At 33.9% G+C, this 13,710-nt stretch overlaps 1 protein-coding gene across 32 annotated transcripts in view; it reads right to left on the bottom strand.

Annotated features, from left to right (window-relative positions):
• The window catches only part of CLASP2 (cytoplasmic linker associated protein 2), a 178,656-nt gene that overhangs the window by 52,842 nt on the left and 112,104 nt on the right, over nt 1–13,710 (bottom strand). For 10 of the 32 annotated variants that reach the window (XM_065885770.1, XM_065885769.1, XM_065885771.1 and 7 more), the window contains 4 exons: nt 13,645–13,662; nt 11,089–11,190; nt 5,231–5,401; nt 4,567–4,674 (listed from right to left, as the gene is read on the bottom strand). In XM_065885770.1, the coding sequence (XP_065741842.1) occupies nt 4,567–4,674; nt 5,231–5,401; nt 11,089–11,190; nt 13,645–13,662 (399 nt within the window). Of the gene's footprint in view, nt 1–820; nt 884–4,566; nt 4,675–5,230; nt 5,402–8,027; nt 8,055–10,907; nt 10,935–11,088; nt 11,191–13,644; nt 13,663–13,710 lie in introns of all 32 variants that reach the window. The other 22 variants (XM_065885763.1, XM_065885764.1, XM_065885765.1 and 19 more) reach the window with 5 other exon arrangements.

The following is a 13,710-nucleotide window of genomic DNA, read 5'->3' as shown; positions in this document are numbered from 1 at the left end:
TTTATTTTTAGTCAAATAAAAGGGCAAAGGCAATTAAAATCACTGACAGTGTGTGGGAAGTAAATTTAAAGAATAGTAGCTATGATATACTTTTCACCAGAAGATAGAAGAAAGCATGGCTGGCCAACTAAGGGCTTGCAAGTCTATAGCCCTGTAATTAATCTAGCTCTATCAGTCAGGCAAATCTCATCTGTTTGCTTGAGCCGCAGAGTAGCCCAGAACAAAGATCAATTCTCAAACCAGTAACGATTAGGCAGCTCAAGGAAGGCACACCAGGAATTTACAAGGGAAAACCCCTCCAATTATTATCTCTTCTCTTTCAAGACAGGCTGATTCATTCTGTAACTAAGATGTATCATTTGATATTTGTCAAGGACCTACTATTGCCCGACACTCTGAGGTATGTAAAGACAAACCATAGATGGGTTCTTCCTCTCAACTACTTTCTACAACATATCATCATTTACAATTAAAACACTTCATCCACCATTTTGGTTTTTTTTTTTAAACATATATACAAAGATGAAGTACATAACTGAGAACATAAAACAATTTTTATATTTTAAAATGACATAACTTAGGTTATACAAAAGAAAAATGCCCATCTCCAGTGAGAAAAATGTTGAAATAAGATTGCTGAAGGGAAAAAAGTTACTCGGGGGAAAATTTTTTAAAAAACCCACAAATGACTTATTCTGCAACAAATTAAATGTAAATAAAACAAATCAATTTTAAAACATGATTATTCAATGGAAACTGACAAGGACAAAAAACTTAAGATGAATGCACAGATGATAGTGAAAATGTACTCATCCTTCACCTGAGGCCCCATACACATCGGGGGCGTAGAGGGCACCAGTAGATCTGGAATGGTGTCTGGAGGCTGGAATAACAGGACCATACAAACCTCATCTATTACTACAGAAACAAGGAATAGTGGCAGCACTACAGTCAGGCAAGGAGAGTTAGTTCACAATGGTATTACTATTAATAGTTAAGGATCAGAATATTGCCTTAGACTAGGGCAACTGAACACTTGCATTGCAATATCTTCCTTGACACACAACAGATCTTACACCTAAGGGGACAGACATAAGCTCACAGGAGACAAAAAAGTAAGTATTCAAATGGAAGGAAATGTCAAAAGTACAAGCATGAGACAAAAAAATGAACACTGTAGTTTCAAAAAAAAAACCACTATGGTAAATAGTAACCAATAATAATCCCATCTCCTCTAATCCTGAACCCAGTGAGGCAGTTGTTACTATTCAATTTTACAAATAGCTAAACTAAAGCACAGAGAAAAGTTAATTAATTTGATCAAGGCCACACCTCAGTATTTGTAGTCTTTCAAGGCCTTTGCTCTTAAATAGTACACATACCATCTTTACATTGTTTAAAAGATAACATACCTCATTTATGTTAACATAAATGTTTTCTATAATGGTTCACAGTATATAAGTTCTGCATTCAGTAGATTATTTAAATATCAAAGCATATTTTGAGCACCAAAAAAGGGGAGTATTAACAATTTAATCAAAAAACCTAGAAACTCGTGACTTCTTATATTTATGACATCTCTCTAAATCTAAATTTAGGATATTTAAAATTTTAGATCTTAAAATCCTGATTTTCATAACATCATAAAGTCAGTCTTTTTCTTACACACACAAACAAATAAGCCAGGAAAAAATCACTTTATTATTTAATGAAACATATTACTCATTTTAAAAGTTACTCTGCTTCAGATATATTAATGAGAACAGTTAAAATACTTTTATTACATGAATTACTCTTTCCTTTGCCACAGGACCTTAATGAATAAGAAAATGATCAAAAAGATTGAGAGATAGGATTAAAGAGAGAATGTTGCATAAAATGTTTTAACAGACCCTGAAAGGTGACTGGTATCATTAGTAAAACATACTAATATATAGTTTTAATTTTACCCAACAGAATAATTTCTAAAATGATAAGGAAGAGTTGAAGCAATATGGAAATGCTTTAATAGATGAAAAAATTTTGAAAACCTTTTGATATCAATAGTATCTGTGGCTGAAGGTAACACTCACGTGCTTGTAATAACGTAAGCCTTTTTTTGAATCTTGGTTCCAGAAACAGATGGAAACTAAGAGTGTGAGTTCCAGAGTTCATCTTTGTTTAGCCCTGATTTATTTCTGGTGTTTTAGGACCCTGATGCTGGCCTTGTGTTACAACTGAATAAATGGCAAGCTACGGGATTCATCTGCTGAATGGCCATATTCAAGTCAGAGGTGACAAAAGGATTCACCAAATAAAGAAAGAGAAAAATGTAGGCAAATATGGCAGAAAATGGGAATGAAAAGGACAATCTGATTTCTGGGAATGCTATCTTCATCTCTGTGTAATAAACAGGACTAATCTGCTACCTTTACTATGCAATATCCATATGTAAATAAAGGGCTACAAAATTCAATTCTTCTAAAACTATATGATTAAAAGGTTTAACCACCTTTAAACCTAATAGGATGTTTCATCACAATTGGGAAAACTGCCTCCTTTAATAATAAAATTTAAATGATTTAAATTGCCAAATGGCAGCTTTGAGATAAATCTAGATCAATGACTAAACAACGTATCTCTTTAAAATTAGGCATGACCACCTAGAGGAGTGGGATAGGGAGGGTGGGAGGGAGCAAAAGGGAGGGGATGGGGGATATATGTATAAGTTCTTACTCACTTTGTTATAAAGCAGAAACTAACACAACATTGTAAAGCAATTATACTCCAGTAAAGATGTTTTTTAAAAAAGGCATATTAACATGTTTATTTTTTAGGTAATTAGAAGTTGGTTATAAATTTCCTCTAATCTCTGACTATTGTACACTTTTAAATGGTACAGAAACCTATTTTTGTTTCTTCCCGATATCTCACATTTTCTACTAATTGTACATTATACAAATATAAGTATTATACCGTTAAAAAAATCTAAGATCCTTGCCACTGATGTGTCACACAACTAACTGTAGGTAAGCAAGCACTGTTCCAGGGGCAAGACTGGGAAGAGCAGTCGCAGCAGTGACGATGACCGTGATAACCACATGCTCACTGTGTGCAAACACTGCTCTGAGGGACAGTTTTCACGTATTCTCTCCTTTACAGTGTCTTCAAAGCAATGCTAAGAACTACATGCTATTATTATTCTAGCTTTACAGATAAGGAAAAACCCAGGTATAAAACAGCTACAGAGCTGGGGTATCAACCAGGCCATCTGACCCTAGAACATATGCTCTTAAACTATCACACACCCACTCTGCTTCCTTTGACTCTTCAAGGTGGCATGCTTACTTTATACAAATGTAAGATTTGTTTCATTTTTAAACATATATGCATGAGGATGTACCATATATATATGTATATGTGTGTGTGCATGTATACACACACATACACAGATACTCTACAGACTAAGCCTACTGTATATTGTACATGAACTAAATCTACCTCTGGCAGAGTATAGAAGGAAACTCTTTGGCACCTGGGACTGGAACACAAACAAGGGTTGAGGATACCCCTGCCTGAGTTCCTAGCTCAAAGGGTCAGTACAGGATAGTCTAGTAGTGATATGGTTGAGCCAAATGGCCCAAAGAACTAGAAATTAATCTCTAGAAATTCTATACTAACGTGTCTATTGAAGGAAATAATAATTCCAATAAATAATGAGTGGAACTATGTTCTACGTAAGTGTCACAAAGTCTGAAGTGCAACTCTCTTAAGTATTACAGTAACCTACATTTTATGGAATTAAAAGAAAAAACCTGAAATGGCTCTAAGTAAGTGCATATAAACAAAGTATTAGTTAACATGCTGAGGACCACACAGAAATTCTAAAGATTTTCAACATAAAAAATTCTGCCTCTCCAATTACTCTAAAATATTTAGTTTTTAAAAAATCATTTAATATTTTTATAATTGAGGTAAATATAGTATTATAATCAAGGGTATAATAAAATCTCTATAATCAGGGACAGATAGGTTTCACAGCAATGACATGACAGAAGCTAATGCATGGGAAATGTTAAATTGTAAAATACTGTAAAAATATTAATCCCTCCTATTTTAATAAGTAGTTCATATATTGTTTTGTTGCATTCTTTCTAGTAATCTGAAATATCTAAGGTGAAATGTTAATCTTTCTGCTAAAAAGGACAAAAGTCTTTATTTTTATCAAACTAAATAGTCCATATTTCACTTAAGAGTAAATATTTAAATATTGTCTTTAAATTTTATAGGGAGAGTTGTTAAGAAAAATCTTGAATTCAATATTCTGTAGTTTAAATCTGTATGATATTTACTTGATTATGAAGGCAATTTGTTTATCCAATGTCTAACTTGCTCATTTAAGACAGATAAATGTCAAAGGAATTGCCCAAACATATCATTTCCTTCTGACTGTCCTTAAAAAGAAAAGAGATAGAGGAAAAGATACAGTTGAAGAAATCATTAACTAAATCCAGGGTGTGTTGAGGTTATCAGATGGTAGGAACACAACAGTGAAGCAATATGCCTCACACCTGCCCAAACACTTACCAAGGGGCTGAAAAGAGCGAACAGGACTCGTATCCCTGCTGCTCTCCCGACTGGCTTCCCGGCTGCACCCTTGGCTCACACTTGGTCGAGGAATACGACTGCTTCGGGCTGGTATGAAGCAACAGCAGCACAGAAGGGGAGTAAACAGGAGATAGAGTTTGTATTTTTGATATTTTGGTTTTATTCTTTTCTTTCTTTCTTTTTTTTATTTTTTGGCCACTCCATGCAGCATGCGGGATCTTAGTTCCCCTGGTTCAGGGATCGAAACCATGCCCCCTGCAGTGGAAGTGCAGAGTCTCAACCATTGGATCAGCAGGTAAGTCCCTATTCTTTTCTTTCTTAAAAACTAATAAATAAGTTTTTTCTAAGGTTGAGAAGAAATTTTTCTTGATGAAGCATTACCAGGAATACAATTAAAATTCTTGAATACAGTCTTCTAGTTTGTATGTGATTAGAAGAGTAAAATGATATTTTTCTAAAATAAAAAGATTTAAAATATAAATGAATTATACTTTCAAGATATCTAATTCCATTTTTAACCTATATTTCAGTTGTCCTTGAATTTTAAGTTGTTTTTCTCTAACTTAAAGTGCCTAAATTGAAGTCTTCAATGCCTGAAATACTAAAGAAATACAAGGTCCCAAGTTTTGCACAAAAATCTTACCCACTGAGAGCCTAGATGGACTAGCCTCTCTGCTACAGCCCTGGCTTCGTGGTATCTTGCTTCTCTTCTGTGTTGAGGCTGAATTGACCAGGACTCTTTGAACACCAGAGCTCACAGTGGAGAGGGCTGTTGTGGTCAGAACTCTTCCCGGAGACCCAGACCGGCTGCCAGCTAAACACCAAACACACATACAAATGTTAAGATATGAACTCCAAGAGAACTTGTTGAAAGGATAAAAATTCAAGAAGTACACCTGAGAAAACTGTGATGGAATGGCAGTTCTAAGTTCAAAGGAGTTAGACTGAGGAAGGTTTATATATACTCAAAACCTGGAATAAAAAGGTATACTATATATACTAGGATTGAATGGTAAATCATGTAAATATATTTTCAGTTTGGGGAGTATAAGATGCTATGTTTAATAAGGACAACACTATTATGATTTTCAGAACATAAACAGTAGAAAAGATTTCCAAAGAAATAAACTTATCTAACAATACATTTCATGCAGCTAAAGCTATATGTTAAAATGCTATATATTAAAGCTATACATTTAAAAGGAAAAAATTAATAATTCTATTATTGCTCTCATTTTTGTTAAGAATATGGTAATGAAAATGTGCTTCCTGTTAAAAGTTTGCCTGCTGAGATGCCTCTAAATGGGCATAACAAGGTTATCTTGCAACTATGTATATTTTTAAATTTTTACAAGATTTAATTTTAAATGTTTACAAAGTTAGGCCAGCTGAAAAAGAAACTTGCATTTTGTTATTTGCCTTCAAATAGCGAAGGGGTCTTGGGTGGCCAGTCTGCCAAGTTGATGTATACTGAGGGTAAAACACAACTAATGGGCAAATAAATGTCAAAGAAGGCAGACCCTTTCTAAACTAGTGATTTTCAGTCTTGGAAGACAAAGGATACGTGGTCAGGGATAGAGAAAGGGAGTTGGACAAAATCTCAGAGATTGGGGTAAGAGTTAAAAAAAAAGTTAAGAAACATGCTTTTAAACTAGAATTGCACACGTTAGTGTTTAAGGGGATAAGCTCCTTGTCAATCAAAACATTTTTTGTCTGCATTGAAAAGGAAAATGAACTAGATAACTCCAAAGTATAATTTAACTCTAGATTCTGGATGGTAGCATTATAAAAGTTAAACTTGCACTTAAATAAAACGTCATAAAAGCAACGTTTCCTCTTTGTCGGGAACTTCTCCACAGTCACTGCTCACCTGGTATAATCTTACCCAATGACACTTCACTTCCACAGAGCAAAGATTAAAGAGTCAAAGCCAATGGGGACAAGCAGGGAACATCAACCAGGGAGCAGTGCTGAGTGTAAGGCAGGGAGTGGTGACTTTTTAGTTCAAGCCAGCTCCGTCTTGAGGTAATACTGGCTACATTTTGGGACTTTTTTGTTTTTTAAATGAAAGCTTTGACATGTCCTGATTTTTATTATGTTGTGTAGACCAAATAATACATGAATAGAGGCAGGCTGAATGTGGTTCATGGGCTGCTGATCTGTGACCCTAGCTACCATTTTCTTGGCATGGTCTTCCTGAATACAATTTAAACTCATGCTTAATTCCTAAACTTTATTAGCACACAAAATGAAACTCATCTTCCGCTGGTTATAGCAATACTGTAAAACAAATCAATGTTTACGATGACGTTAGCAATTTATTATCTGTGTAGAAGGAATTCTAAATTGTTGCAGGGAAATTATACAAGTGTACTTTAAAATGATGAGTCATTTGAATTGTTCCATGATATTTCAGATGAAGAATCTTTAAATCAAGTTTCTTTCAGTTATAACCTTAGAGATACTCACAAGGCACCTATTTTCTCCATGCAGCATCTAAACTAAACATACACACCAAAACACCCAAACACCCAACATGCTACAAACTCACAATGCAAGATAAGCTGATGGAATATTTTATGGGAACACTTGCAACAATATAAAAAGTATAAATTATGAACTGAACACACACAACACGTTATTCTGTTAAAACTAATGTAAGTTTAGGGGGTGACAGTGTTGGTAGGAGACTGGAGAATTCCTTGAAATGTGGATCTATTCAGCAGAGAGGAAACATATAGTATAGAAGCAGAGTAATCACGCTACCTATTCTAGATTTATTGACTTTATCAAAACTATGCAAGCTCACTCTCTATATATTTAAATTCATTCATGCCCTCTCCTGGGAAATAAAATTGGCAGTGTTAATCATTACCCGCTCTTCTCCAATGGCCGCCCCGGCCCCAACCAACAGCACGTTAATTACGTGCCTACAACCCATTTTGGAATTATTTATACTTAGAAGAAAATATCAAGGCTCTTTCCCCAGCAAAAGAACTACCAAGGCTAATTATTTCTTCTAGAAAAACCACACAGTTGATGAAAAAGAGTATGATGTACCTAGGGAATAGCATACTACTAGAAAATACTCTAATTTATGAAGTTTGGAATTAGATATCTAATTTCTCTTGTGCTGCCTAAAGTTTTCAAATTACCATTTTATACTTTTTATGAGATGTTTTCAAGGCATTACTAAAGCTCCTTCGTTTCTGAATGTTTACATCTGTGGCATCAACATGGATAATTTAAAAAACCCAGGGTTTTGGTAATAAATAAGGACAAGTCAAAGAAAAATCATAATTGGTGATTTTTACCCCAATAATGGCTACAGAATGATATAATATTAAATGTTAAGTATTTCTGCTGAATAGAACCCATTCTTGATAATGAAAATAGGTGATCAAACAATAGATGCACACATAAAGTCTATATATTCTTACCACCAATGGTATTAGCAGATTGTGATCCTGAACAAGTGTAAAGGCAGAATTAGGGTAAGGGTTATAATCCATGAAGAGGGAAGAAGCAGATTTAAAATGAATGGCAGATGGAAATAAGAAAGCTTTAATCAGTTCTTAGAAAATAAAAAATTCTAAAGCAAAAAAAGCAAACTTTAAAAAAAAAATCCCAAAACCATTGATGTCTGTAACAAAAGCAGAACATTTAGTAGTTTTTATCTGATAAACTGAAATCAGACACTCATGTACAAAGCAGATGAAATGAAGGTGCAAAAGTAAATGTAAATTCTTCAGCTTTTCTTCTACTGATAGTCTAAAATCTAAATAATTAAATGTTTAAATTTTTATAATTTAAACATTTAATTTAAAACTACAGGTAAGGAAGAACAACATCTTCTAGCTGAAGAAAAATTAAATGAAAAAGCTACGGGTTTTATCTTTCTTAAGACACGCAGGGGAAAAAAACCAAACAGTAGAGGGGTGGGGTGGAGAGACAAAATTTCTGACAGGCTGTACAATCATTTGTACATAATCAGTCACTACCAACAACAAAAGACACAATCTTTACATAAACATTTAAGTCTGGAAGTCTCCCCACTGGGTCTGTTTTTATTTATTTTTGGTTAGCCATCAGAACATACCTGCTTTGACCCAAGAGATTTTTTTTTTTCCTAAATGGTGATATAAAAATATGGAAAAGACCATGCAAACCCTAATGAATTACTTCAAAGCAAAGTGAAGATGGAGAGCACAGCAATATTTCTGTGCAAATATGTGTAAAGAAACTTGCGTCAAATTATACAAGGCCACAATATCTTTTTTCAAAAGAATTTGAAATGAAAAAAACAGTCATTCAAATAAATAAGCAGGCAGATAAACAAAAACCTCACCAATATGATTTAAAATCTAAGTGATTTTATGGTGGGAACGTCTTCTGATCTTAAAATCCTACTAGGCCTAAAAATCTATCATTATGTTCTCACACTCTAAGAGAGGATTTCAAGTATTGTGGATTGGGTTTCAAAGTGAAAAACCAAATGTAAAAAAATTATTCTATATTCTCTTGAAGTGATCAGTAGTTATAATACACTTAAAAGGGAGTCCCTTAAGTAATATATTAAAAAAACATACACAAAGCACTTTGAATCTCTGCCATGAGTTCAGTCTTAGTATTACTTTAGAACTCAGTAAAATATCTCATATAAAATTGTTTTATCATTAAGATGCTGTATACAGACAGTTTCTGGTTGCTACCTTTATTTTTCTTTCTGCTTTAAATTTCCTAACTTCACCGTTATTTTTGCTTCCTGAAGTCCATAAGAAATAACAACAAAGAAGTGCACAATAGGAGTATAAAATTCAGTTGACATTAGGTTAAGAAAAACAAGGACATCAATTTCACCAGCTAAAATATACAGCACATACTTTGTGCTCAGGCAAAATACTAATTTAATTCTCACAACAATCCTGTGAGATTATCCTCTTCATTTTACTGGTTACAGTAGAAGTATATAGAAATACAGCAACTTTAAATAACCTGGAAAAGCCATAGATCAAATCCATGATCTAAATCAATACTTCTCAGACTTGATTGTAACACAAATCACTTGATGATCTTGTTAAAGACTGAATTCAGTAGATCTGTGGTGGCATGAGATTGTACATTTCCCAGGTGATGCTGATGCTGGTCTGGGCACCCCATTTGGAATAGCAAGGCTCTAAACTACTATGCTATATACTGCTAAAGATTAAGTTACTTTAATAGTTACCCTAAAAATACACAAGATCTGGGAAGAATGTGGTATGATCTATTCCTAATTTGGTTGGGAGAAGAGCTCTCACCCAGAGGGCATTTGCCATGTTTTCCTATTTGTAAATAACCCTCAATTTGCAAACCAATTTTACTAAGGATTTCTGCTTATTTTTAGGACTCTTGTTGAGTGCTCCCATCATTACTCTGTCTAGATTTTCTGACTTTGGAAAGAGGAGAATCTGCTAGGCCAGACTTGTCTAATCACTGCCCTGACCCCCTCTAAGCCCAGCTCCTTTCCCTGACTCGACGATTCAAGAATCAAGTTAAAAAAACAGACAAATTGGGCATCTATATCCTGGAAGAGTCACCTAAACAACAGTGGAAGATAGCTACATCTATTTCTTTCCAAAATGGCCAAGTATATAGAAGAACCCCAGAATTACCTCCCTAGAAAAAATTCCTGTTCTAAGAGGTATGTGCTAAGGGAAATCTCTTGATAAAGAAGGAATGTGAACTCTTTTAAATTAATTATGCCTTAAGGGTATATATTACTATTCTGGAATATATAGGGATGGATCATTCATTTTACCTAGAATTCAAAATTGTGCTTTTTAATAATTGTGCTTATGAGAAACTCAGCTTCCAATGAAATGGCAAAAACATAAATCTTAAATTTAAAAAGGAATATAACAAAACTGGTCATTTCAATTTGTTTCCTCTTTATGAATCAGTATGTACCTGCCAAAAATGCTAACTTCATTCTAACAGATTTTAGGGAGAGTACAAAGATACCACATATCTGCCCTTGAACAACATTAGCTAGATGCAACCAGATCTGATGCTAACGTATGGCAATTATTTTGCCTCTAAAAAGCACAATTTTCCACATTTACAAGTTTCTGAGTAGACTGTGAAAACCTTAATGTTAAAAGATTTGTGCTATTTAAAATATCTCCATGCAAAAGTCTGTATAGCAGATGAAGTTTTTCTTACTAAGTGCAGATATCAATGATGCAGCCCTAATAACACACCAAAGACAAGACAACACCCACTCCAAAAATTCCAAAACATGCACAACAACTGACCCAAAACATTGAAAAAAAAAATACCTTCATTTTTGTCAGGTGATGATGAACCTAAAGTACAGAACAAGAACTCAGTATGTGGCTTGTCTTTTTTGAAATTAGTTTTGTCTTTTTCCACTGGTCAATCTCTTCACACAGTAACATACAAGGAATACACTTATCCTAACATATTAGAAATAAGGGAGAACTAATAGGCAATACGTACGCTGTGACTGAGACACCATTTTTGTTCGACTTCTTCCTCTGGAATCTGTCTTGGCGTTTCCCATACTAGCAAGTGGTGCTGAAAGCTTTGCTCTCACCCGGCCTAAGGAATAAAATTATTTACATAATTAAAGACTTTTTTCTATAATATTTAGTAATAAGGAAAAAAACTCACTATAATTTTCTAATTGGGTGTGCTTTTCAAGTATTGTTAAATTCTGTAATAATGTAACCTTCACTTACAGATTATAAGATTATAGTTCTCTTAAAAATTTAAAAATACATACTGCTTTTTACGTGTTGCACCATAAGCTAACTTTCCTTTACGGGTAAGAATAAAGTCAAACTAAAGATCTCCATTCTCAGTTTGATATTATTAGTCCAGTAAAGTAGAGTTATAATTAAGATAATTACTACAGGCATGCACTTAATTGGTAGTTCCAATTTTAAAATTTCCGTTTCCATGAAATTTAATTTATTCTCAAATCCACCCTGTAATTTAAAATACAAGCTAATCTTGGAAACAACAACCCAAACAATCTTTCTGACTGAAAATGTACTTCTAAAGAGATCTGCAAGAAGATACAATACTAGGTAAAATATCTCATCTTTTTATATCCTGTGCTAAACATGAGATTACTACAGGTGTACATGGACACGTTTACTCCTCTCTTCCTCCAACTAACCAATTTCATTTATAAAATTATTTGAGGAAATACCAATCCTCAAAGAGATGGCACTTTTCTACACACATTTCCTTCTCTACCTCCAAGTTGCATTCCTTTCTTCTCTTACTACTGCCTCATCCCCCTCCACAAAACCAAGACGCAAGATGTTTCTAGAGCTCTTGAACCAAAGGAGATAATGCTCACCAAAGTGCTTAAGTAAACTGTCATTAGAAAAAACAAAAACATATTACCAGCAGGTACTTTGGTATTCTCAAGCAACAGTCTCAATCACTATCAAATCAGAACCAATACCAAACATGATCATAAAGAAGGACTCAAAATACTTTAGTTAAAAGTCACAACTTTTAGGGCAACCACAATATAGAGGCTGGGGACTTCCCTGGTGGTGCAGTGGTTAAGAATCTGCCTGCCAATGCAGGGGACACGGATTCAAGCCCTGGTCCGGGAAGATCCCACATGCTGCAGAGAACCTAAGCCTGTGTGCCACAACTACTGAGCCCACGTGCCACAACTACTGAAGCCTGCGTGTCTAGAGCCCGTGATCCACAACAAGAGAAGCCACCTCAATGAGAAGCCTGCACACCACAACGAAGAGGAGCCCCCGCTCGCCGCAACTAGTTCTGCCCGCACGTAGCAACAAAGACCCAAGCAGCCAAAAATAAATAAACAAAATAAATTAAAAAAAAAACCCAACAATATAGGGGCTAGCCTGATATGACAATATTAATTAAGAAAACATACAGTAAAGAGTAAGGAAAAATTAAGAAATGAGTGAGGGAAGATAAGAGAATAATTAGGAACTAGGAATAAAATGAAGCAAAAGGAGAAGTACAGTTGGTAGATCCTAGTATTCTATCAACTTCTTTGAGGCCCCTAAAAAGCCCATAATTCAGGACTTTCACCCTTTTACAGAGTCTGTTTAGAATAGGACACAGTGTTCTCCTGACTAAGAAGTAAAATTGAAAAATATTATTATTTTTGAAATGCAGAATGTATCCAGTACAACAAAGAAATTAGGATAAATTAAGTATTTTGATACTACCATTCTAAATTACAATGCCACAGTGCCAGAAACTAGTACTCTAATTTAAAACTTAAAATATGAAAATATTTCAAATATATCAGAGTAAGTATGAGGCCTCCAAAATGTTAAATCTACTTAACTGTGTATCACAAGAAAATGTCATCCATGTAAAATTTAGAAAAAAAAAATGTGTTTCATATCAGAGGCTTAATAAGACAGTCTTCAGGCAGGATAAATATAAAAACTGAATTTTTTCCTTTCTACAAATTCAAAGGCAATAAATAATTTTTTAAAAGGTAAACTGGCTCAGTAAAATAAAGTATTATATCTAGCAAGGTTTTTGTAATCCCAAATTCAAATCATATGCAATTCTTCAGTCACTGATTCAAAATCAAAGATACATTTAAAAGCTGACAAAATAAACGCATTTAAATGCTGAGGATATTTAAAGACGATAAAGCAATGGCACATGCACTCTCAAAGTATAAATGAATTGGCATAAATTAAAAAACAAAAACACAAAATAAAAGCATTAATGTCACTACAAGAAAAAAATGAAACTATGTAACTTTATACTAGGTATTATTAAACATGTTAAGCATTTATGTTTTTCTAGTATGAGATGATGCAAGATACAAAGCAAAACTCCAGAATGAAGGATTAAAAAAAAAATCCACATGTATAACTAACACAACCAAACATGAAATGTAAAAGCTACCACAGCTCACAAATTATATAGATTTGCAAAGAAATTAGCCTATTTTAGTTTTTAATATTTAATTCCTACCAATGAAAATATTAATGTAGAGGTATTTGTGTTACTAACAAAATGTATAATTCTTACCATCTTCAGATGCTGTTCCTAAATAAGGGAAATAAAACAATAACATTTCAACAAAGTCTGCCAATG

Source organism: Phocoena phocoena, chromosome 10, assembly GCF_963924675.1.
Source record: "Phocoena phocoena chromosome 10, mPhoPho1.1, whole genome shotgun sequence".
NCBI lineage: Eukaryota > Metazoa > Chordata > Mammalia > Artiodactyla > Phocoenidae > Phocoena > Phocoena phocoena.
The sequence above is the reverse complement of the archived record's forward strand: the minus strand, read 5'-3'. Positions and strand labels throughout refer to the sequence as shown.